The 27,258-nt window shown below is 37.1% G+C and overlaps 1 protein-coding gene across 3 annotated transcripts in view; it reads right to left on the reverse strand.

Annotated features, from left to right (window-relative positions):
• TMTC2 (transmembrane O-mannosyltransferase targeting cadherins 2) overlaps positions 1-27,258 on the reverse strand; it is a 239,196-nt gene that overhangs the window by 107,832 nt on the left and 104,106 nt on the right. For all 3 annotated transcript variants that reach the window (XM_089524013.1, XM_089524014.1, XM_089524015.1), the window contains exon 2: positions 22,914-23,484. In XM_089524013.1, coding sequence (XP_089380139.1) covers positions 22,914-23,484 — 571 coding nt within the window. The remainder of the gene's footprint in view (positions 1-22,913; positions 23,485-27,258) is intronic.

Raw genomic sequence — 27,258 nt, forward strand, 5'->3', positions numbered from 1 at the left:
TTTATTAATGGAGGATATTCATACTAATTGGTTTTCTTACAGACAAATTAGAGAACGCTTTTTAGCTGATATAAGAGAGGAGGGAATTGGAGAAGGCGATCAAACATTAGAGAAGATAATTAAAGAGCCAAAAAAAATATCTCAAATTTATATAATTTAATACTGGAATATGAATTGGAAACGGAAACAATTAAAGGTTATATGATTAAGTGGGCTAAGGATATAAAAGAAACAATACTACTGGATGAATGGGAAAATCTTTGGAAGGGAAAGATCAAAAAGATGCTAAGTGTTGATATAAAAGAAAACATATAAATCCATGTACAGGTGGTACCTTACTGCATACAAATTAGCGAAAATGTTCAAACAAATTAAAAATATTTGTTGGAAATGTAAGAAGGAGGTAGGTAGCTACCTACACATGTGGTGGAATTGCCCGAAAGTAAAACAATTTTGGAAAATTATACATATAGAAATGAAGAAAATCTTCGGATTGGAGGGAGGACCGACCGTTAAATTCTATCTCCTCAACAAATTTGATGTAGCAAAATATGGGGAAAAAATAAGTGAAAAAATTATATTATTTGCTCTGGCCACTGCTAGAATGATATTCGCGAGGAATTGGAAGAAAGAAGACTGTCAAGGAATACAAGATCGGAGATGGAAGATGTTAGAGTTATATGAGATGGACAAATTGACGTGTCTGGTTAATGATAGAAATTTGGAAGACTTTTATGAGAAATGGGAAATATGGAAGAATTATTTGAAAAATCTGAAGGAAGAGAAGATGTATACTACTATGGAGATGTAAGAGGATTATTTGAAAGGAAATGGTTGAGATAAGAAAAAATAATTTCTGTTCTACTTTTTTGTCCAATGAGTAATACTATTGATAATTAAGGTCAGGGTTATAATTAAAAAGAGTAAAATAATAAAGTATAGATCAGATTAAGATAGATTGAGGTAGTTTAGATGTGGTAAGATGATGAAGATAAGAGGATAATATATCAGGGAAAGGTAACATATGTTAATGTTGTGTCAATGGGAGGAAAAACTATAAGGAGAAGTGCAAGAATTCAATAGGATCAATATATTTGCATAGAATTCAGTTAGAAACAAGAAAAAAGTAGATAATATGAGTTTAGTCAATAGCCTAGGAAGTCACTGTGTATGTTAAGATGATAAATATAAAGATTTTATATGATGTATTAGACTATAATTTTATATAATGATAGTATTTGTTTGTTTTGTTATGTTTTTTAAAATGTTCAATAAAAATTATTATAAAAAAAAAGAAAAAGAAAATTGCACAAAAAATAGTTATCTTCAAAGCCAATTTTGGACAAATCAGAGAATTCTGTAACTCTCCAGATGTTGTTGAACTGTACCTATCAGCAATTATTGCCCATAGTGAGGGATGCTGATAGTTTCAGTCTACAAACATCTGGAAGGCTGCGCAACTCCCACCCTGGGAGTAAATGTCCTTGTAAATCCAAACTAGATGAGACCCACTGAATCAATTTGAACTTGAAAAATCAGCATTATTGTGGTTCATTGGGTCTGCTCAAGTTACAACTAGCAACTAGATTTAAGTTACAGTTTTAAAATTAATTGTATTAATCCCATAAATACTCATCTTCATATACTTCCTTCAGAAGATAGTATGACTTGCACTAGAATTCAGAGCAAACAAAAGCATTAAAGTCTACATGACATGGGCAAACAGCATAGGAAACCAACAATACATCTATGATAGTGGAAACCACTGAAACACCAACTAGAACACCACTAGCTTTCAGTGTCATTGTAAAACTTTCTTACTTGGCCTCCCTTCATGTATCTAAGGATATGAGCTGGTCAGCTGCATGTTTTTAGCACTTTAACCAACTTTAAACTGGAAATTGTATACTCTTCAACAATTAATTGTACCCAATAGCTTTTAAAGTTGGGAAGTACTGGATTTTGGGCTAAACATTTGAATGAAGCAAGTTTTTAAAACCTTGGAAAGAGATGAAGAAACACAGAAGTTGACTGGCTAGCAGCTTCCATTTAGTATCACCTTCCTTCACAAACAAAACAAAACAAAACCAGAAAGAAAATCTCCATTAAGTGTATATGCTATATTTTAGAACAGTAATCTTTGTTGGAGCACCAGTGTGGTGTACTGGTTTGAGCACTGGACTACCACTCTGGAGATCAGAGTTCAATTCCCTACTTGGCCATGGAAACCCACTAGGTGAACTTGGGTGAATTACACATTCTCAGCTCCATAAAACCTTGATAGATTTGCCTTGGGGTTGTCATAAGTCAAAAATGACTTCAATGCACACCACAACAACAAAAACAACAACAGCAAATCTTTGTTTGATAAGATCACTCTCTATATTACTGGACTGGCAGTAAAAGACGAAGATTCTGATCTAACATCTTCTGTTCAGAAATGTACAAAACACTGTAGCTCCAAGAGTTGGAAGACCCACAAAATGTGCACAAACAATTGTGCCAAAACTTACATTTGTTTGCAGTATTAATAATACCTAACAGTGTCAGTGCTGAAGCAAAGCTAAGCCAAGAAGCATGTTTTATTTCCAACAGAGAGAGAAAAAATATGTAGTACATTAAAACTGCAGGAGGGGACACACTTTGCAGAGAATTAACTAAATGGATTTTATGAGCAAAATGTCATTTAATCCCAAATTAAGCCTCTGGAAGGTCTAAGCAGCTTTAACAATCCAGCAGTGGAAAACCTTCCAACACTGAATTCTATTTGTAATATAAATAGCAAGTTGGCTCTGAGGTTGACAGAAAAAGCTATCCAGATGTAACTGAAATCCAATCAACTGAAGTACCTGCCAGTCGTCAACTGAGTCAGCAGTATCTATATTTCCCTTTTTATGTACTGAGGTATATGGATTTCTCTTCAGTATCCTCATATTGAGAAGATGCAGAGGAAGTGACATGATAAACTGTTTCAACATGTTACTTTTGCCACATGGAGAAAACTGGAAATGGCTGATATATAGTTTGAGGTAGCATGGATTTTAACTGTCTCACTGTTCTTCCAGCTCTCACTATTTTTCTGCCTGCTGTAGAGATAGGCTGTTGCTAGTAATCAGGTTATGTGTGCAACAGATCTTAGAAATATATCCTCATAGTGCACATTCAGAAAAGATTGTGCTTTTGGATTACATTAAAGCCCAGCTATACATGATCTCCAGCCAATGGTGGTGTAAACTGTAAGGACTAAATCATGGTGGGAATCATGCAATCCTGCAGATGTTGTTGGATTGTAACCCCTAAGATTCCTCAACATTGGCTATGCAGGTTAGAACTGCTGAGAGTTACAGTCCAACTACATCTGGAGGACTGGATGATTCTGATCCTAGATTAAATCTAATTGCTAGTCCTAGCTAAAGCAGACCCACTGAATCAACTACAGAATGGTAACACAACACTTTTATAAATTGTACATAAGTTGGAAATGACTTGAAGGCACACAACAACAACAGGTTCAATTAAAAATTGAATGTAGACTTGTGTGTACATATTCTTATTGTACCTATTTAATTTGTCTGTGGTTTGTTTACCATGATGTGTGGACCAGGAATCCTGGCTTCTCTTTTCAAAGACAAGCCTGAGTTATATGGAATCATTTGTTCTTGGTTTATGACTTTGATTTGTCTGGAAAGAGACACATCAGAAACAACATGTACCACAATAAACAAAATATGCAAAAGAAGTCTATGGTTTGGTTAGCCTCCACTACTTTGCAAAGTGAGGGATTAGGCATCAGCACAGACTTCTACAAATTGCTTGAAAACTAATGTTTAATGTGTACCATTACTTCCCTACATTAAGTTCAGGCACATTACAGCCCCAAGGCTTTTTTTGTACTCCTTGACAAACCCAGACTACTTTTTGGGGCTGTTTTTCATCTTTTACATAGGTCGCAAGTCTTTCCTACAATTTTTTTTTCAAGTCAGAAGGGGACGTCTGGTCACATCAGGGTTTGGTTTTGTTGTTTTTGTTGTTTTGAGCTTTTGGGGAATTTGTGTTTTGTTTTGTTTTGTTCTTTTCATGGGAACAGTTTTGGCTCTCCATACTGGCCACAAAGTTCCCAGGCTTAGAAAAAAAATGGTACCAACTTTTCAAAGTTGTTCATCCTTGCCTTGGTCATATGCCTGTACATACTGGCTATTGTTTTTGTACACCGTCTATATATCAGCATGAGCAACATTGTCACGTGATGATCTCAGTGCAAATTGGACTGTAACTTTTATTTAAAAATGCTTTGTCTGTATTAGGAATTTTGTAAACTTTAAAACAGCTCTTACAGTTTGTTGGTTTGCAGAAAGCTAATATAAAAAACAAACAAGAGATCTATAATTGACAAGAACAGTCTAGACATAATCAGATGTTAGAAATACAGGGACTTAATGTTATAATATGATTTAAGTTAGTTTCGTCTGGTATCTGCATTTCTGTAGACCAAATTAATAAAAGACAGGTTTCCATTAGCAATGTTTCTTTTCTTTTATGCTGTTTCCCTCATTTCCTATTTATTGTACTAAGTGGAAATAGGAATGAAACACTATTATGAGAAGAATGAAAAGAACAAATTAAATCTATCTGCAGCAAATACCATTTTCTTGCTATGGGTAATGAATACTGGATGATCCACTAAACAGAAATGTGGCAAGTCAGTATTAAAGGGGGGAAATCTTTACACAATTGTGAATCATGACAAAGAATATGCAATGATTTGATTAGTAGTGGACACAGGAAGAATTGTATTTCAAAGCAAGCTATTTCATAAATGTGAGTCATTTTAACAAATAATAGTTTCTTTTAACATAAGCTGATGCATGTAATATTCTTAACAGGGTTTGATCATCTTCTTATAGCACCAATACCAAAGCTATGGAAACTTAAAAAGTGAAAGGGAGGGGGGGGAGACAACCTCTGTGAAGTGGAATAATGCAGGGAACCAAGATTGTTGTTGAATGAGTACAACTGGAAAGGCAGTTACATTCCATTTCACGGTACTGTAGTTGACATGGCGACTCATTCTTCTTTGTCCAACTAATGTCTGAAAATCAAATAGTTAGCAATCTTTTCCCTTCTAGCAGCAAGCTAATTCTAGCAAGCTAATTCTAAAGCAAATTTATAGAAGCTGAAGCACCTAAAGAGTTCAATTGCTGGATCTACATGAGAGACTGTTGGAACCCCTAACCTATTATGCCATTACGCAAAAAGCTATTTGAATGCCAGCTTTTGGAGTAATCTTGTTTAGCTTTAAAATAAGAGATTTAGCCATTCCCGCCAGGGAGCACACTATGCTTGAACTAGTTTAGCTGTGAAACAGTTCAGTCTTTAAGGATGAAAGCATTATTCTTTGTTTCTTTTGGAAAACAGCATGCATCCTACAATTTCTGTTCATTTTTTTAAAGGTTGATCATAATGAATAAGATTCTATATATTATAAAATGAAAGCAATTTTAAAAGCAGAGATGTAGATAAAATAAGGTAAGAACAAAAGTAACTGAATTTTGGGAGACGTTGGAATCAGTCTTCATTGCTTTCTCTTTAGCAGGTTTTCTCAAGTGCAAATGTGTTTCCAGCAGTAATGAATTAAATTGCAACATTCTTTTTACTCTGTGTGGTTCTGGTGCAACAAGCCAGCCATTATGGAATACATTCCTGTCTCATTAATGAGCTAAGCTTGGGAACCCAGCATTTTGGAAACATAAAGAGACAATTTATAATGACACTTCAACTCAGTGGGAAGGCTGAGGAGGGCAGCCTTCCCTCAAAGTTATCATAATAGAAAACACTTTTACAAGTGAGAGGCCTACTTCAAGAGCTCCAAAAGCAACCAGTGTATGAAGAGGATGTATTATGTTACATACATGCCCACCTTGCTAGGTTTCAACTAAACTGAAGGCACTTTTGTGTCTTCTTAGGCTTTTTGGTCAAACTGGTGCCAGATTTACATAAACTAGAGGTGGGGGGATGCAAAGCTTCCTGAGCAGAACAACTCCAGTTCATTGCCTCAAAATGTTAAGAGGACTATTAGGCTTCACGGCAAAATGGCAGCTGGAAAATGAATGACAGTGATAGAACAGAGTTTTTCTCAGATTTCCAATTGGAGGGGGGGGGGGGTTGAAGCATTGCTCATTACATATATTTTTATAACATATGCCTTCAAGTACATTACATATTTATATAAGAGGACTGTTGTTCAAATAAAGTCATCAACACATCTTATTTGGCATTCCTGATAGTTTTAAGATCAATTCATGAGTTAAAAGAAAGCATAGCAAAAGCCGAGAGTGATGCAGGAACTACAATCACATGTGAAAAAGGTACTCTCTCCATGGTACCAGATTTTTAACTATCCCAAAAGAAAACAGCTGCACAACAGCTACAGTTAACCACATAAAAACTGTCACAACACCAGCCAAATAGGCTCCAACGAGAATCCATCATATCCCTAGCTTTGGTTTATGGTCTTGAATCATGTGACAATCATTTCACAAAGTCTTTAAATGTAATTATGAAACCAAATGTAAACATAAACACATATGGGTAAAAAGGATGTTACATAATGACTCTCCTATCCAATGATGATTTTAAAAACTCAGGGCAAACTATCAAAGTGGCTACCAGAGCCTTCCAAATTAGTCACCAATATATGCTCACAGATCATATACAAAACATTGAAAAGGAGGCAGTCTTCCAGCTGGATCATGAAATCAAAGAGACACTATTTTCACTTTTCAACACTAATATGTAGGACTCATAATTGTTCTAGCAATTGCAAAAATCTTTCCTGTCTGGGGACTGTTCACGCAGTCCTGCACAAATGTTTACACAGCCACTTAACTGGGTCTTGTCACTTATCCTATCTTCACAAGGTATAGCACAGATCTTCAGCCTTAGTCATAATGTCTGTAATTTCTGCTGATACAGCTGCAAGCCTTGCATTTTATGACTGAAAATGAAGCAGGCATCAGATTCTAGGAGTTTCATTTTGGGTTGTAATGAATGTATAAACATTTTTGCCACTTCTGGCCTGTCTTCTATATGATGCCCACAAATACTGCAGATGTTAAGAGCTCTGCCCATGTGTAATATGATTCCCCAACTATTTGAAAGTGGCATAAAAAAAAGAACACAGAGGCCATAGGCAGATGATAGTACATATGCTTTGTTACAGAAGGTCCTAGATATAAGGCCCTGGCACTCCCAGTGGAAAGGATTAGGTAGCAGGTGATAAGAAGGGTCTCTCTGGATGTTAAAAACATGCTGCCAATCACACAAGAGCCTAGTCAAACAGTCTGATCTAGTACAAGGTCAGTTTCCATGTTTCTAAAAGCTTTGTGCTAGAATCCTGTTAGGCACTCCACTAGACCAATATTGTTGTTGTTATTAACTGCCTTCAAGTTGATTGCGACTTATGGTGACCCTATGAATAAGAGACCTCCATGACAACCCTATCATCAACAGCCCTGTTCAGATCTAGCAGACTCGGGGTCATGGCTTCCTTGAATGAGTATATCCATATGGAATAAGGTCTTCCTCATTGCCTACCGCCTTGCCAAGTATTATTGTCTTTTTAGTGAGTCATGTCTTCTGATATATGCAAAGTACAACAGTCTTAATTTAGTAATCTGGGCTTTTTTTGGTCTTTTTAGTCATCCATGGTATCTGCAGAACTCTTCTCCAGCACATCACAAAAGAACTGATTTTTTTTTCCTGTCAGCTTTCTTTACCCTTGAGCTCTCACACCCGTACATAATGATGGGAATTACAATGACGCAGGCAATCCTAACTTCAATGTTCAGCTGTATACTTTTGCACCTCGGGATCTTGTCTAAATTAATACAGCACATCATTTTGAAAGGACACAAGACCCACACAGTGTTCACATGGACTGTGGAGAATTAATGGATCACTGACCAATAAATCACTGGCACTTGGTCTGGCACAGGGCTATGGCACTTGTTCTGTGGAATCCAGTGTAACTATGCTGGCATGTATTTATGCTACACTCAAAGTATAAAAGTTCTTGGCCTCAGGATGTTTGCATATGTACAGTTCAAACTAGTTCCAAATTCTATTTTACTGAAGGAAACTTAAGTCCTATCAACTAAGTCATATAGTCTCATGGGTCCTTTATGTACCCATAGTCCTTGTGGGTACTGTGCAGCTGTGTGACTTACTCCTGCCTGAAGGCAAACAAGGCTTCTGTATGTCATATATTCTGTTTGCCTTATAACACTGCAACATAAGAGTGATCCATTTACTCAAACCTGCATTTTGTTTTTATTCATGAATCATATGCCGTTTTAAAAAGTTTCTGTTGATAACACAGAGACCTCATGTATATTTTGTGTAAGGTAAAGTAGGCAATCAGCCAGCATAATGTAGTAGTTTGAGTATTGGAGTAGGGCTCTGGTGAGCTTAGGCAAGTCATACTCTCTCATCCTTTGATGAAGGCAAGGGCAAACCCCCATTGAAGAAGTCTTGCCAAGAAAACCCCATTATATGTTCACCTTACAGTCACCATAAGTCAGAAATGACTTGAATGCAAACAAGGAGGAGGAGGAGGAGGGCAATAGTGGAAGAACTGAAACAATACTACCTCCAGCCAAGATACCAATTCAGATATTTATAATTGTATTCTTCCACTGATGCTTCCTTACTCCATGTTACCAAAGGAAACAAAGACAAACACATAGATAAACTTGAAAAGATGATAAATAAGATAGAAGTCACACTGCTTTCATTATGGAAACTACTTTCCTGTTTTTATTTTAATGAATTCAGGCTACTAAATAATGATGAAGAGTTGTTGCTGTGAGGGGAAAAGTCTAGTTCCCTGCTTTTGGGAATTCAACTTCCTTCAATACAAAACTACACACATGTCTAAAAATAATACCACCGTCGTCATGTGTACATTTGTCTACACTCTTCCAATTTTTAAACACTACCTCATACCAATGCAACATCCTCATTCAGGAAGTTCAGACACAGATCAAAATATGTTCATGTAACAGAAAATAAAAAGGTGAAATGATAGCTGATAAGTTGCCAGCAGTCAGCCTGGAAGCACATAAATTATTTTCCAAGTGGTTCCCAGCAAAAGAAAGAGTATACAGAAATAGATCTCAAAATTTTAGAAGTTAGCTAAATACTGTCATTTATTTTTCTCTTGAACTGCAATATTTTTGTGCTACATATTTACATTAGATTCTAAGCATACTTCAGCAGACATCTAAATACATTCTTATTGAAGACATTCAAAAAGCATCAGAAACAAAGCGGGAAATTGCAGTTGGAAAGGTACAATAAAAGAAAGCCACCAAGCCTAACTTTAGAAAACAAAACACATATCCTCACTCAGTGATCCAAAGAGTCTGTTTGTTGGCTGTCCCTTTTGAGTTCATATTCGCAGTTTGTTGCACTGGCTATAATTTCCAAAGGGACTTAAAGTAGAACTTAAGGTACAGCAAAAGGGTAATCATGCAGCTCAAAAGGAAATGACAAGCTGAGAAGTTTGGTGCTCTGTCTTTTATTACAAAGAAGTCTTGTATGGCTGAACACAGAACTTTGCTGGAAAGCTTGCATAGGAAGCAAAAGGTTAAAGGACCAAGCTGAGAACCAGCTGGGGAGAAAAGAAGATTATTTCCATTACTTGTGATGCTGAAAATCAGTTAGCAGGCAAGCTGGTAGGGAGGTCATGACACTCAAAGAAGGACACTCTGATGTTTATAATTCAAACCCATAAATATGTACCCATTTTTGCATGCATATCTAAGCTCATATAGATTAATGACCTTCTCCACCCCAAATCCAGGTAGCTGGGTTATTTCCCAGACACTTCTCCTACTATCTGCACTGGGAACACAGCTGGATTCAGCTTTGCACAGTGCCCAAGGCACACCATAGTTTGCCTCTTCCTCTCCTCATGTGGAGTGTGTGTGTGTTTGTGTATACACACCACGCTGGGAGTCAGTGTGGCATAGTGGTTTGAGTGTTGAGTCTGGAGACTAGCGTTTGATTCCCATCTCACCCATGAAACCCACTGGGCGACCTTGGTTAAATCACACTCTCTCAGCCTCAAGAGAAGGCAGTGTTAAACCTCCCCTGAACAAATCTTGCCAAGAAAACCTCATGATAGGTTCACCTTAGGGTCGCTATAAGTTGGAAATGACTTGAAGGCGCATCACCTTATCACTCTGTCAATGCAAAGAACAGAGGAGAAAACCAGGTAAGAATTCAAACAAATAAGAGGACAGCTCTGCTCAATCACTACTTTCTCCATGGGGGAGAATGTTTTTAAAATACCCACTACTGAGTAAATAAAGCCAACACTGACTATACTCTAGCTATATTCTTGGTGGCTGGCATATCCAAATATAAATAATTTCACTCCACAGAGCTTCTTTACAGGTATAGATTAAAAATTATCCAAATTGTCAATATGAAGCAGAAAGAACACAGTTAATGTTACAAAACATGGGCATTTGGAAGCTTACAGTATTAGTACAAAGCAAGATTTTTTGAAAAAAACCCCCCAAAAAACAAAAAAACAGAAAGTTCCAACTGTGCTCCAAAATACTCTAACCTTTTTTTCTTTTTCTTTTGGTTTTTACTACAATATTTGCAGTGAATTTGCTATGTATGAGCTGCTTCCACTGCTATAGCTTAGATGCATTTTGTTCCCTCCTCAAGGCCAAACTGTAATGGATAATAGTTTATTTTGATTCAGCAACGTTGTTTAATAAATCTTACACCTTACTAAAGACAGCATCATATTACTTTTTAAATCTACAGTGTGAACATGAAAAAGTGAACACAATAGTGAAAAAGGAGACCATCCTAACTTAAAGTTCACCCATGTAGGGGGAAAAAAGGAAAAATAAACAACTGTTTCTACTACAATACATATGTACATTTTGAATAAAGAAATGGCCATGGAAAGATTACAACACCTGCCACAAATTCCAATAGAGAAAACCTCTAAAACAAGAGAACTTACTGTATCCTACTGTTTTTAAAAATGAACAAATAAACAAAAACCTGGCAATATCTAGTCAATTCTAACTCCCTAACATCTAAGACTCATTGATTCTAAACTTGTCTTCAGGATCAAGACGACACAAAATCAAACCATCAAGAAATGTTTATTAGACAGTACATGCCAAAAGAATACAACACACCTGCACCAACTGTAGACTTGACATCTACAGATCTCTGCTTCCGTTGGATGGCAAGACCCATCTTTTTCAATGGGCACATGTGCATGCTGCTGCATGCATGGACGTGAGCACGACCATGCATGCCCACCCACTGAAAAGAATGGGGCGTAAGCAAAGGACTACTGTATACAAAAATGTTATCAGTGTGTGATAAAATATCATGTACTTTATGAAACAGGTTGTCACACTGACATCTCTAATAAATAATTTGTAACAGGACAGGGAATTTAAGGCCTGGATCCAGTGTGTATCTGTGTAACGTACAACACTTACCATAATTGATCTTGTTACATTTGTCATAGCATGATCCATACGGAGAGTAATTTAACCTTGTTCCGCTTCATCTTTAGTTAATTCAGAACTGCTATGTCTGCCTCTGCTTCAGTTTTCTGTAATCATTATATTCTGTAATAAATTAAGAGGTGGCTAGCATAAGAGCAACTTGCTTTAATGATCTAGAGTAATCCTCTGATCTGACATGGTCTTTTGCAATTACTGCAGCTCATTTCTGTGTGGTAAATTACACAAGACCAATCTGCCACTCTTAAAAGACATCATGCATCCATCCTTGTTTTGCTAATAGCCAAACTCATGAGATTAGACAATTTATACTGCAGATTGCAGTAATTGTATAAGCTCCTAAAGGTATGTGTCTAATGGGAATTCTGTCTCATTTAGCCATCATGCTCCAGCTGAAGAACTTTCATCAAGCTGTCAATCATCCCCTAGATTAGTTTTCAACATTTGAATGCCTGCTGAGAATAGATGGGTGGTGTTTTATCAGATGTTCCAGCTTCTCCAGGTCAAACTCAGAAAAGGCCAACAAGGAAGTTGCTTAGTAAGTGGTGATTCATCTCAATATACAGTAAATTCATCCCAGGTGAAAACTTATGCATTTCTGTAAATTATCTTTTGTATATTTTACACATTTAGCTCAGTTCCTAATGGCCACACATAGGCTACCATTGATAAAAATTACTCTTAAACGCCAGAGTCAATGAATAGGAAAACAACAGCTATTGGGATCTGTGACTAATACATGCAGACAGAGTGGAATAAGGTGGAAGACAAATCTCACCTCACTCTGACCATTTGATTTATGTATACTATAGCAGATGACACCCAGAGAACATGGAATCAGGAGTCCTTCATGCTGACCAGGGTCTCTGTCCTAAAGCCTTCCAGCTGGAGCATGTATGTTCAAAGATGGGTTCCTAGAACAGAAATTGAATTCTCTTGGTGAACTCTAGGTGCCATATTGCTCAACCTTCCTCCTGAGTTAACCAGAATTGTCTAAAAACTGGTGATGGATTCCTCTTGGCTTGACACACTGGGAGACTTCCAACATCTCTGCTGCAGGATTTCATGCCCATGATGGCAACCACAGGCATGTCTAATTTGGAATCTGGCCCCACTCATTCTGTAGGGCATGCTCTGGACTATAAGATGAAAATGAACTTGTTGTAGAGAAGCTAAATATCTATTGCTTCACTGTCATGCACAGTTACTGGGCATTTCAAAATAAGAACCAATCTGGATGGTTTGCTGATAGCCAGCAGTTCTGTTTGGCTTTTGTAAAAGAAAACACTTGGGGTGGTTGACACAACTGCTCCCTAGTACTTGCTTTCTTTGATTAGAACCCTGGTGGAGGTGAAGGAAGAGTGAGATGATGGAAGGAGTGGGGGGATTGATCTTGATAAAATAATTCAGAGTTTAACTGAACAAGTGCTAGGCCCAGCTGATGGCCCTTATTTCATAGCAGTGACAGTAGAAAACAATCCTTTTTTTTGCCATCCCTCAATTTGCACAATTTGGGAGAGAGGGGTTTTTTTTTGGAGCGGAGGCAGGGTAATTAAAGAGCAAGTATGTTCTGGTGCAAGAGAAGAAGGCATATACCACCCAGCTGTTTGTGACCAATATTTGCAAATAAAAATGCTCAGGGCTGTGCTCACTTCAATGAACCTGTAGCCTATGCTTTATCAGTTCCAGAGGATGCAGCTGGGGTCTATTCTTCTCCAGTTAGAGTAGCTACTTACCCACTTACATCCCATCAAGTGTGTGCTTGAATATTGCCATTCCTGGCTTATAAACGTGGATTCAATGTTCCCATTATTTGCTAAGGTTCATAACTTTTTAGTTACCAAAGCCAACAAGAGAGAAGTTATGCTGTGCATACAGATGTGTGCTACTGAATCTTTTTTTTTTCCCCATTTTATGCCCAGTCCCACTACAATTTAAGGAATCAACATAATGTGCTTATTTCTGGACCATCAAATCTCATAAGCTAGAGCTGGATAAAACATTTTTTAAAAAGATTTCAAATGAACACTTCAGCTTGACATGCAAAGATTTTAGTTGCTTATAGCAGCTAATTTTAAGCAGTTTGATAAAACTGGAAAATAATTATTTGCTAGCTTAAGTAAATGGCCAAAAAAGGCTGCTTCTCAGATGTGTGACAGCCACTGAGAATGTCTTCCCTGTTACTATTTAGACTTTTTTTTCCTTTATGTTAAAGGGTACTTTCTGCTGTTCAGTGCTACTGAGGCAACTATATACAGGCTTGAGGCTTTCTTGTTGCAATGTCAGAGTGAATCCATCTCCTCCTTGAATAGTTAAGAAGCTTATACTAACAGTTGATACCATAACACATTTGTTAGCATAACATGCATGGCCATATTAAAAAGATGCTTTTTTAAAAAGTGAGGATAGCAGTTCCTTCCAAGTTAATTAAAGACTCACAACAGCAGCTCATAAAGGCAACACAGAATTATAAGAGTATGTGCCCCTAAACACACACTCAGTACAGGGCTGTATTTTCATTATCAGAAAAAGGGTTTGCACATAAATACTTCACACACCTTTATTTTCTTTAAACTGTTTTGATTATAACAGTCTAATATGGGATCAATACGCAATTAAAGCAAGGCCTTTAATTGCAATTAATGTTAACCCACAGAAGATGAAAAAGCTTGATGATTCACTTGTATTTGACTCTCCTTTGTGCTTTAGTAGTGGGATATAACAGTAAATTACGGTTAACAAAAATAGGGGTATAAATTTCTGGTCTACAGGAGAGGGAAACAGTTACTGCTCATCCACATAATAACAACAATTAATACTAATATCTTAGGGGCAAAACAGACCAGCAGTAAGAACTGGCTTCCTGGCAGTCTGGCATTCAGACAGCACATGCCTACAGGCCACTGGGAAGCCACACGGATGACTGCACGTGTAGCAACTTTATGGCATTTACACGGCACAGCGTTTACTTGCACCACACCACAGAAAAGCTGAAAAGCCACCGCTGCCATGGCAAAGCCAGCTTTTTCCAGGCTCAAAATGGAGCAGCTTTCTGCCACTTCTTTTTGAGCTGGGAAAATGCCAGGTTGTGGCTGTGGCATCCGGTTGGTGATCAAACGGGAGAAAGGACACCAGTCCTTCGGAGCCATCTGTTTTGCCCCAAATGTCACAGTCTATCCTTGGATATCACAGAATACTTTAGAAAAGAGACGGGAGATTGTTATCATCTCTGACTCCCCTTAAAGTATGTGTAATTTTATGCTAGGGGTGAAAACTGTGTGCTCACACCCAGATGCTGTCAGACTGCAACTTCCAGCAGCTTTAGAAAGTATAGCTAATTGTGAGGAATACTGTCAGGTACAGTTCAGCAACATCTGAATGGCCACACGGTTTCTGCTGTTGCTCTAAAGCAGGGGTAGGCAATCTTTTTGAGCCGGGGGCCAGGTTGCTGTCCCTCAGACAACTGGGGGGGCCGAAGCCAAAAAATAAATAATTAAATAATTTTTTAAAAAAAATTAAATATATAAATAAACCAGGACAAATGTAGGACAAAATTTTCAAATGGAAGACACCTTTTTTAAAAAAAATGGAGGACATGCAAAAAAATTTGCTGATTTTTTTAAAAAATGTTAATATAAATGCATGTTTCCAAGGCTTCTATAGACAATTGCCCCCCAAAGGTGCCGGCGGCAATCAACGGCAGGACCAGGCTGGGGCCGGTCCCAAGGCCTCGCTGGGCCGCATCTGGCCCGCAGGCCGCAGGTTGCCTACCTCTGCTCTAAAGGAACAGTTTATACTGTATTTTTGCTACTGAACAATACTTATTCAATCCTCTTTTCTAACAATATATTGATACCGGACAGCCGAGATAGGAGTGGTTTGCATACAAGCGCAATACAAGACAAAAGTCTAAATGACAGGGTACAGATCTGAGGGAAAGGTTTATACTTAAAGCCGTGAGCAGGTAGTGGCAATGGCATGAATGCCACAAGCCCCATTGTATTGAATGGGGCTCAAGCATTCATGATATTTCCCTTATGCGGGGGGGGGGGGGGGGTCTCCCCCATGTAAAGAAAAAGCCTAGTGTCTTTCTGAATTTGCATTTCCATGCTGGAGCTTTACAGCTAATGATCATATTAACCACTATACATCAATAAAACAAAATGGTGTTTGCAAATGGAGTAGATAAGGAGTTCTGTTTCTTGCCACTGATTGCATCTCACTCAAACACAAAGTGCCATGGTACTCTAATCAACCACATATATGCACACTTTTGTCAGCTATACACTCCATGACATCTGGAGAAAGCATTTCCCTTTCCTTGCTACAGACTACTGTACTCAGAAAGTGCAGTCAAGAAGCATAATCTTGAGAAAGCCTTCTGAACTGTGCAAAATGGAAAATGTAGCAACAAAAAAGTCTGAATTTTAAAGTTTCCCTGGCATTCTATTAGTCTCATCTACAGTCTTTCATCTCCTATTACACACAAAGACATTTTCAATTTATAAACTGTGATTATTGGTGTTTATATTTTCACCATCTTGCTCCTCTGACCCCTCTTCTTCCCAACTCCATCTCACTATTTTATATTTGTCATACACCAATTTTTTTACAGCAATGTCTCTTTATTTAGAACAAAAAAGCAAACTATGAATCATGTTTCAAAAGCAATGTCTCCTACTGCTTTATTATACACTGGTTTGAAATAATGTTTAGGAAACCCAGTTTTTTTGAGAGCTGTGCTGACGTAAAACTTTGCACTGAAAAATATAAATTTAAAAATTCTAATGAAAAATTATCCACATTAAATGTATTTTCATCATTTCCAGCCACTGGCCAGGCTACCAATGGATTAGAGGAGCTATAGTCAAACACAACTTGACAACATCAGATTTTATACAGCTGCTCTAAGAACTCCTTAACAAATAAAATTTAAATGCTTGAAATTATAAATACAGTATAAAATACATGAATTAATTTCCATTCGTGGTAAGTATTCAACAAAGTGTTTCTCTGAAGAATATAGTATCTAACAGTCTATTGCCAGGACTGGGAGGAAGAATCTGTTCTGCCGTGAGAGCTGGGCTTAAACCAGCCCAGAGCACTGAAGGCAAATGGAAGGGGAAGATATTATGCTTCAAAGTTAGTAATACACATTCTTTTTAGTCCTAAACATCTAGAAAATCATTCCAATATATACGCATTAACTAACAGATTTTAGTTAAAATATTATCTCCTTGAACATTTGGGGCTTACTTTTTGGCAGTAATTGTCATGAAATGACAATTCCCTAAAATGTGTGCTTTCCTGTGTTCTTCAATCCTGTCATATTTTAGTGTCAGTAACATAGAGAGTCAGTAGTGACCTGAGCACTGGTAATGTATCAGTGTTCAGGATGTGAGAGCCAGTATGATGTAGTGGTTTAAGTGTTGGACTATTGATTTTGTAGACCAGAGTGAGAATTCCTGCTCAGCCATGTAAACCCATTGGGTGACCTTAGGCAAGTAACAATCTCAGCCTCAGAAAACTCCATGTTAGGTTACCATAAATTGGAAACAGCTTGAAGGCATACAATAGTAACAACAATATAAAGGTAACCCATAAATTATTGTATAGGATGGGAATCCATCTGAAAGATACCTTGAACATTAAAATACTGCAGACGAAACTCCCTCTCTCCCACACACTGTTCTTTATTTTGGCTACTGGTATGTAACATCAACATGACAAGCATCATCTAGCATCCTCTATACAACTAATTTACAATCTCACTTCTATCTTGAGTGTAATTGAACTCCAGGCAAACTCTAAATGACATCCAAATGTTTTCTTTTCTTTGCTGTTACTTAAGAATAAATTTTTGACAACTTGAAGCTTATGCCTTGACATCAAGGATACAAATATAACAGAAAATATAAATATTATAACTATTGCAACTTTGCAGAATAAATGGACCAACTTACCCTTCCTTCCTATCCACTTGACCCATCTCAAGGCATTTCTAGATCTGATTATTATTTACTTGAAAAACAGTGTATATTGTCATTCCTGTTAAACTAACAAAAGCCTAAATTTGTCACTTTTACAATCCTAGCTAAAAGGATGTTTACAGAAAAAGGAAAATATATGAGAAAATAAATTATTGTTCATCCATTTATAGTCAATTCTCAACTATAAAACTACATAGAATGGCTTACATAAAATGTCAATCAAATACACAGAACAGAATAAAAGTACAATCTAAACCTAACACAATAAAATAAAATAAAAGCTGCTTAATGCAAACAGTTGCTTTTGAACAGCAGCAAATAAACAACAATAATACTGTATTTATTCATTTAAAAGACTTTTACTATCTCTTTTAATCCAGGAGTGGGCAACTAGAGGCCTCCAGATTTGAATCACTAGTCACACGATCTCTCACCAATGAGTGGAGTTGACTGATGAGAATTGTTGGCAAAAGGTAACTGGCACAACTGGCACTTTACAAAACCATTTTAATATTTTTTAAAAAATAATTGGAAGGCAGCTTAATAACACATGCTCCCATAATTATTCATGGACAATAGCATGACAAATATGAGCTCAATATAATAAAACACTATAGAATCATAGAATAAGAGAATAATAGAGTTGGAAGAGTCCACAAGGGCCATCCAGTCCAAACCACTATGTATTACAACAAACCATAAAGTAGACCCACCATGGTGGGGTGGTTTGAGCAGTGCACTAGGACTCATGGACTTCAAGTTTTGATCTCTGCTCAGCCATGGAAAACCACTGGGTAACCCTAGGTAATTTTTCACACTGTCTCAACTTCAGAGGAAGGAAATAGCAAACCTCCTCTGAATAAATCTCATGAAGAAAATCCTAGGACAGAGTCACCATAAATTAAGAGTCAGCTTGAAGGCACATAACATATCTCAAAAAGAGTGGTTACCTCACTGTTTATTTTTTATTATCCATGGTTACCATTGGAGCAGATATATTATTACGGTGTGGAGGAGAAAGGAAGAGGAGCAGATAAGACTGCAACCTATTTTCAACGGTCCCAAGTTAAGACTACAGACTAAATGCTACATTTGGACTGTATTGATAGATGCCTATAGGGATACCTATAGATGCCTTTAGGGATAACTCCCTTTCTTTCTATGTTGTTCTTCTCCTCCTGTCTAACTTTTTGGCATAATGCCTTCAAATAAGAAAACTAACATTCACATACTGTATAAAAGATGAATAATCTTGACCTGAATCTCTCTAGACATTTGACCTACCTACTAAGCATTGCACTTACATGGCTCTTTTTAATTACATAGCACCTGTTGTCCTCCAGAAGAAAAGAAGCTGCAGGGTGTAAATAAATGCAAATATTTGTTCAGACTTTCACACGTTTTATAATGAGATATAAATGCTGGGGAAATTAATTCTCAGTCGAATAACCCTGAATAGAAGAACTCCACAAGGGAGTAATCAGTTATGCTCCCAACCCTTTATTAATCTCTTCAAAGTGTAAAAAAAACTGCAGCACACACAAAAGCCATGTTTAACAGTTTAGTGCACTTGTGTGCATAGATTTGTCTCAAAACACTTATGTGTAGGTAGTAGAATTGGCAAGAGGTCAGGCCACATTGCTAGGAACCAGTCGTTCTCTAATCATGATTACAAAGTATTGTTGGAATGGGATCCTTACAAGTGTCTGAGCATCTGCTGGTAGAATCAGAAATGAAGACCCAAAATCCCCAGTGATAAATTTAAAAGATAATTTTCTGAAAAATACTTTTTCATTCAGTCTAGGGGATTTTATAAATGATGTGTTAGCATTTGTTGTTGTTATACTGTTAACATTTTGTGATACCATAAGAAAAACATTTAGAAAAGCCTAACTGAAAAGAAATTGATCTGACAAGTGATGCAAAAAGGTGAGCAGATAATTTTAAACCTATCAGTTATTTTATTCCAGTTGTTTGGACTGATTGTTTTACCCTAAGCCATTAACTATTGTCATGAAAAAAAATCTTAGAACTAGAACCTATGTTAAGAATTAGCAGTTATATTTTTAGATTATTCTTCTTACATGTATTTCAAGTAATTTAATTTTCCTTCATTAGGGACAGTTGGCTCTACATTCTCAAATTCTCATTTCCTTTGAGAAATACAGACTTTTGGACAAGTAGCAAACTGAGCTCTACATACTTCAAGTAATCTTATGCTAAATATGAGAGGATTTGGTGGTGTATTTTTTTAATTTAAAGGTAAACTGTTAACCATGACATTAGATTTCCATAGTCGTCTTAAAGTAAAAGTGAATTTCCACCAATTTCATTAAATATACACTGTGTACAATATCAGATTAAGGCAGCTTGTTTTCATATGTGTGACACATTTCATGCTACAAATAACTAAAATCTAATTCCACACAAGGAAAAAAAAGATATCCCATTTTAAAACAGAAGAAGAAATAAAGAAACAAATTTTAATTTATTAAGGAATGTTTCCATCTTACCATATCACATTATGTAAAATGTCACTACATTTTATCAAACTCCATGGAATGTATTCACACCAGCAACTTTCTGTAACAGTGGTTTTAACATATAATACATAATAGCTAGCACTGTAATAGTGTGCTAAATTAATACCATATGCAATAAAAGAGCCAATTTCAATGCATTTTAAATCAAAAATATTGTCATGGCTTTTGCCCCACATGAAAATGTGGAGAGGGTGATGAGGCAAACACAGAACACAAAGACTTAAAATAGCTTTTCAGTACTAATTGGACAGAATATGGGAATTTGCAAAGTTGATTAATGGGCTTGTTCTCAGGCTGGGTATTACAACAGAAAAAAGTTAGACCTTTAAATCTGTGTTGTTTTTATAATTACCACTCTCTTCAAAGCTCATTCACTTGCTGAATTTTTTCCTTCATGTTGACACAGCCATACAATTTTTGTCGGTCTTTGCTGCTGACATGTAAATATCACACAGGATACATGGATTTACAAAACAATCTAGTTACATGCACTTGCACTTTTAGATCTTTTGGCAAACTAACCCATCTAAACACAGCATGGACTTTTTGCTTCAATTCAAAATGAAAAAAATAGATTCGAAAACTGTTACTACACTCTTGCAATCATGCTTCCACAGTACTACGCTATGAATTCACTATTAATGGTCAATGGTGCTGGCTAGAAGGGCCCTATGGGGTGCTGTCATGATGTGCGAGGGGCGGTGTTTTCAGACGCCCCTCGCCCCTTGCACGTGACAAAGGCGTCAAAATGGCGGCGCCCTGCACATATGGGTACCGCCATTTTGACATGACGGATGCCTAGCATCCGGACGTCTCGGCGCCCTTGTGTCACTGCAAGTGCACCATTGGCGCCTTGCAGCATCACAACCGCGCCGCAGAAAGAAACCGCTTTTTGCAGGTTCTTTTTGCTGAGCAAGGGAGCCGCGCGGTTTGTCCACTGCGGCTCCCTCGTGCAGAAAACCAGGGCGGCAGGAGACTGCCCTTTTGGGGCAGTCTGTATCCCGCCAATGTTTGTTTAAATGTCTTGTAAGCCACTTTTACTTCTGTGCTGGGAGAAAAGTAAAATATAAATTAAGTGAATATATAATATTAACTAAAATAATATAATTTAAAGCACAAATACAATTTCATATATTGATAAAACCACTGGATTTTTAAAAGCCAAAGTGACACATAGTTTAAGGATGAATTCAAGAGCTTTGAAAAACTGCCTTTGGGAACCACAATACCACAAAGCCAGCAGCCATGATGGCTGGGAGGGGATTCTGAAATCTGTGGTCCAAAGTGATAGATTTTGCAACTTCATACCTCTAAGTCTACAGCCACCTGTTTTGTTCTATAACCAGCTTAACAATTTTTTTCAGCAGTTTGCTTCCATGATCATCAGATTTTGCTGTATCACTCTTCAGCACTCATTAGGGTGAACTGAATGTCAATACAATACCCTGGTTCCTGATCCATGGTGAAGTTATCATGCAGTGCACAAGAATCCTGAATCTACGCCAAAGAAATCTAATGAGCTTGGTAGAAAGAAAGCAAACACATGTCAAAGCTATATGTGAATAGTTTTATGTCATATAGAAATCAGTGCTTACTAAAGGCTGACATGTTTATACATGTTAAGCAGATACTGTATATATTCATGTATGTTGGTTGCTGTTGTTGTGTTGCTTCTCGTCATTTCCAATTTATGGTGACCGTAGGATGAACATATCATAGGGTTTTCTTGGAAAAAATAGTCCAGACAGGGTTTGCCTTTGCCTCCTTCTGAGTCTTTGAGACAGTGGCTTGTATAAGGTCACCTAGTGGGTTTCCATGGCTGAGTCTAGATTCAAATCCTGGTCTCCTAGTCCAACAATCAAACCATTACACAATGCTGGCATAAATCTAGACATTTTAGCCAAAAAACTGACCACAGAAACCTTGGTTGAACTATCCCTGGTTCAGCGTAAGTACTGTACTTTAACTCTTATTAAAAAAAAGAGCTATCCCATGGTGAAAGGTAAGAGCTTAATCCCTCTTTGGAGCTCCTAAAACAAGCACCAACCCATTCTACCTTCTCATCCATTCAGTCTTTATTATGAACACAAACAGTTATGCCTGCATAAATTTTATAAATTCTTTGGCATTGTTTTCCTTTGCTTCATCCTTTACATTCTTCATTACATGCCCCAAATGGCCCAAAACAGATGGGCCAAATAAGGCAGCTTCCAGTCACTTCAGGGGTGTGGTATTTAGATGACGCACACCCCAGGAGTGTCCAGAAGCTACTCTGAGACTGGCTAATGCAGCCCAAAGCTGCCAGAAAAAGGAGTGGCAAAAAGCTGTTCCTGATAGAGACCTGTTTGAGACCACAGCAGCAACCCGCTTCAGGAGCAGGCTATCAGGTCACCGTGGTCCGATTGTTTGAAGTCAAAGCGGCCTCTGGCCTCTCTTTTTGACCCATCTGCTTTGTTCCTATGTTTAACCCTCAACATATCCATGGGTCAAATTTAAAAAAACAACATTATTTTGGCCCCCAAACCTGCCCTTGACTTATACATGAGATCCACTTATAGTTACCTATGTACAGTATATCCTTTGTTAGAATGCTAAGACAAACAAACAAAAAGCCCAAATAGAATTTGTTGAAAAGTACTTGATACATAGTGTGAGTATAAATGCCAAAATATCATGTTTAAGAAAAAATATTGCTGAATGGATTCAACTATATTTCTACTACACAGTCTCTGGGCATGGTAGGTGGTGGAGTGAGAAACTATTTATCCATCTAGTATACAAACTAATACTTGTGAGGTGCAAATATCACTTACCTTATAGACAGCAGGTATGATTTGGTGCATTTTTAGTCTGTGAAATACAAAGACATCATAAACTGCTGACACTGCTAGAACAGTCACTCCTTGCTCCTTCCACAGCATACTACAAGTGGCACAGAGTCCTGAACCCAAGATCCAGCCCCAGGTACCTTCTGAATAGCTTCTTGTCCAGCAGTGTTTAATGTAACATACTAAGGAGAGCAGAAAGAAAAAGCAAGCTCCAATGTCAGCTCTTCCCACAATTCCTGCCACTGCTTCCGTATGGATGGGATGGGAAGCAAACAGCAGGCCAGCAAGTAAGGTCCAGTAACCATCGCCAAAGAGTATTCGGGAAAAATTGGTAAAAAGGCCTGTGACTGCAGCATGTAAGAGTACATTTACAAAGTGGTAACTCCAAGGGTCCATTCCTCCAATGGCATGGTTAATGCGAAAAGAGAGTGTGCAGAGAGGTCGGTATGACTTATGGCTCCCACTGTGAGTAAGAAGTGTGCCCCAAAAGTCATTGTAAAATATCTGAGTCCATGGCGTTTCAGGAAGAAGATCCTGGTTTGTCTTGATTGCTCGGCTACAAACAAAATAGAGAAAGAAAGAATCAAATTATGTGACCACTACAAATGAGATCACTAAAATAGAACCACTGAAATTATGATGTGTGGCCTTTTCATTTTTGAAAAAAAAAATGCATTATTAAATTAGCTCAAAAGTATATAATATCACAGCTACATTATCTCTTCAATTATAAACTGCATAGTGCAAGTAATGTTAGAAATATTTTTTCTATGGACTTTTTGTTACAATAAATTTCCATATTAATTGGCTTTTAAACCTTAGAAACAGATGTTCTGCTGCATCCATTAAATTAAAACACCCTTCAATGACATTCATATGAGCCTAACCTAGAAGTAATCACTTATGAGTTGATGGGTTATAATTAAAATGTAAAAGAAATATGAGTAACTGACAAACACTGTTGCTCAAATTTGTGATTCGTTAGCAATTCCAAACTAACCCCCTATTGGCCTTTTACACAACTATTTTAATTTGCATGATAGAATTTATGTTGCTGGCATGAATTAGCTATAATTTGACAAAGTTACCAGATGTATGCAAATTTTTATACACAGAATTCCTCAGCAAGCACACACAGTTATACTGTATAGCTAAGACACCTCTGCAGCCCATATTTAAGAAGCTTAGGTTATCAGAAGATGATGGCTATAACAGAGACCTAAACTCCCCATGCAGTAAAAGAAAGTGAATATCTTGTCCCTTCTATCCTCTAATTGTAAATTCAAGGTACAGTTAGATCAAAAACTTGCATTCTCTGCTCAGAGGTCATTACACTTTACTATTTCAAAAATAAAACATGTGTTTTATATTCTTCTATATTCATCATTTCATTTATGATGAAAAGAATCTGTCTTTTCAGAGAGTTTATGTATCCACATTAGCTTTCACAGCCTGGGATACAGACTAAGTTGTTAATTGTAGGTTTGGCTTCCCAGTTGTTACACATCTCTCTCTAGAAGTGAACATAAATAAGTTATGGAAATGGTATGTGACAATTACCACCTCATCCCCAATAGAGCCAAGTGTTACATTGGACACATTGCAGCTATCATTAGAGCGAAAATAGTTTCTGCCAGGCTGTACAGATGTGTAACTTCCCACAGGCAAACACTGGACATGGAAAACAGGTGAAGAATAATACATTAAGTTTACTATTGATTCTATTTGCAAAATATGCTGCTGAAGACATTATGAAAGAAACACTACTTAAATGCCCGAGGAGTCTTCTCAAAAGGAACCTCGCCTCAGTAATCATGATTGATGTTGGGCTTAACGTAGATGTATGAGTCATCTCTTCCCTCAAACAGGGATAAAAAAGAAGTTTAATCAAAATTCAGATGTAAATGTACATTTTATGATTAGACTTCAATCCTAAATTAGAAGATGTAATGGGGGTTGGAACTCCTCAGCTATCCTTATGCATTAGTATTCATCCTTTTCTGTTTTTGTTTTTAAAAAAGAACATTACATTAATGAACTGCTCTCAGTGGGTTTGGTCTAAAAGGTAAAAAAATAAATAAAAATAGCAGTGCTATTTAAATTGCTGACACTCAAAAAACACCTGTTCTACAAATACATTCATACTAATACATATTAAGCTCAGCAGTTCCACTTCCTAAAATTCACTGCCACATCATTTTAAGCACTTTTGCACATCACCAGATTCCTTTTGTTTTCATATATACTAAGGTTAGAAGAAGGTCAGTAAAATCATTCATTTTGACTTTTGTGCTGGTCATTTTTATTGATTTTGCTTCCATTCCTAGTTTTGCTTAACTGTTATCAGGACACAGCAAGAAAACAAAATCTTAATCTCTTGTACTTTTGTTGCCACTTGTTATTTTATTTCAAGGCAGAATCTTCTGTTTGTGTGTATCCTGAAGCACAAGTTTCCAGGACAAAAAACAATGCATGGAATGTGCAAGACTATCACAAGTTCTCTCTAGTTCATTGCCACAGCTAAACAAATGCAGCCTGTGATGAATGGAGATTTTGCCATCAAGGATTATACAGAAGCAACACTAATTCCAATGTGAAACATTTAGCCTTCTCTGTCAGAGAGCTCTGGTGCCACAATAAACTATAATTCCCAGGATTCCCTAGCACTGAGCCAAGACAGTTAAAGCAGTCTCAAACTGGATTATTTCTGCAGTGGGTTTTGGACCCATGACAGTATTTATCATGAACAAAGCCACTCTTTGGACACTTTTTCTGTCCCACCAGAAGTGAGGAGGGACATAGGGAGAAAAAAACTAGATTATTTCTGCACTGTGATTTGGTTTATTATTATTATTATTATTATTATTATTATTATTATTATTTTTCCATTTTGGACCTTAGACAAAAAAAATGTGTGAATATTCTTAACACACCTAATGTTCACTCACTTGTCCAACTCTCATGCAGAGGGACCTACCAGCAACCTGTGGTACACCATCTAAATAGCCAATGAATAAAGGTATTGTAATTCTCAAGCACGTCAGATTAAACAGTTTTGGAATTAATAGATATGTTACTTCAGGCTTCATTCCATTGTTTGAGCAAGTCATCTGATGAAGAAATATGCCTGGAGGCTCCTGTACTATGCCTTGCCCCAACATCCTTTTTCTGTCTATTCTGTCCATTTCACTGTGACTATGTACCTGCCATGGTCCCTTTGGATTGCTACCATTCTTGATCTGCCAATAAGTTGATCTAACTTTTGTTCTGATCCTTCAAAATCACTGTCCAAACATCTCCCCCTCCCCAACAGTAACAGAGGAGAAAATGCTAGATAACCTAGAGGGAAGACACAAAATTAAAATCATGCCATTGAAGAGAGAGTAGCAGACCATAGCAGGGAGACAGCCACATACTCCATATTTTGAAAATACACACATGATGAGGAATTAAGTCAAAAGAGCACATATAGTTGCCCTCCATTTTCATGGGGGATCCATTCCAGAGCCCCTTGTGAAAACGGAAATTCGCCTATATTCAAGCCCACTGGCTTGAATGGCAATGCGCACCCCATTTTGTCCTCCCTCCATTTGCCATCCACGGACAGACCAGGGAAGCAAATGGGCAACCATACACTATGCAAATATAATAAAGATGCATATTACAAATTAATATATGAGGATCATGTGCACTATATTTAAGATGATTATTTTTCCCATGTTGAAGGATTTAGGATTTCTATAACTATGTAAGGGATAATACCAATTTTTGTAAATGTATTCCAAGAAATTAAGTGGTAACGTGCAAGCTCATGAGTTATGAATAAATGTGACACTTGAAGTAAGGCAGAGTACTTTTGTTAATTCCTTCAAGCTCTTATTAAAATCCTGAAATGTTCTAAAACTGAATTAAGCAACAGTCACTTTTCAGAAAATATCAAGCACTTTTATGTACCACTGATTTCAATGATAATACAGACTCAGCACAACTTAAAAGAGTTTCGTTTTGGATGGATCATGGCAGATGTTTCTTGCTATCTTAGCAGCAGGAAAAAAATGTGGTTGGAAAAAAAGAGTTTTAAAAGTAGGAAACATGCAGTAATTAACATGGAAAAGATTTACTATTATGTATCAAGAGCTATGCAGAATAGTTGGTGTTTTTCTGTAAAATACCCTGTTGAATTTATACTTTCAAAGAGTGTTTGTCTTGCTTTCCATCTGCAAAGCAATACACAGTGGTCAAGAAGACCACTTTTCACCACCCTCATTTCTCTGATTCTAAAGCAGTGAGAGTTGAGTTCTGTGATAATTAGCTCTCTTGGCTCTAAAGA

The sequence above is a fragment of the Sceloporus occidentalis genome, unplaced genomic scaffold, assembly GCF_023333645.1.
Source record: "Sceloporus occidentalis isolate IW3139 unplaced genomic scaffold, rSceOcc1.0.p SCAF_5, whole genome shotgun sequence".
Classification (NCBI taxonomy): Eukaryota; Metazoa; Chordata; class Lepidosauria; order Squamata; family Phrynosomatidae; genus Sceloporus; species Sceloporus occidentalis.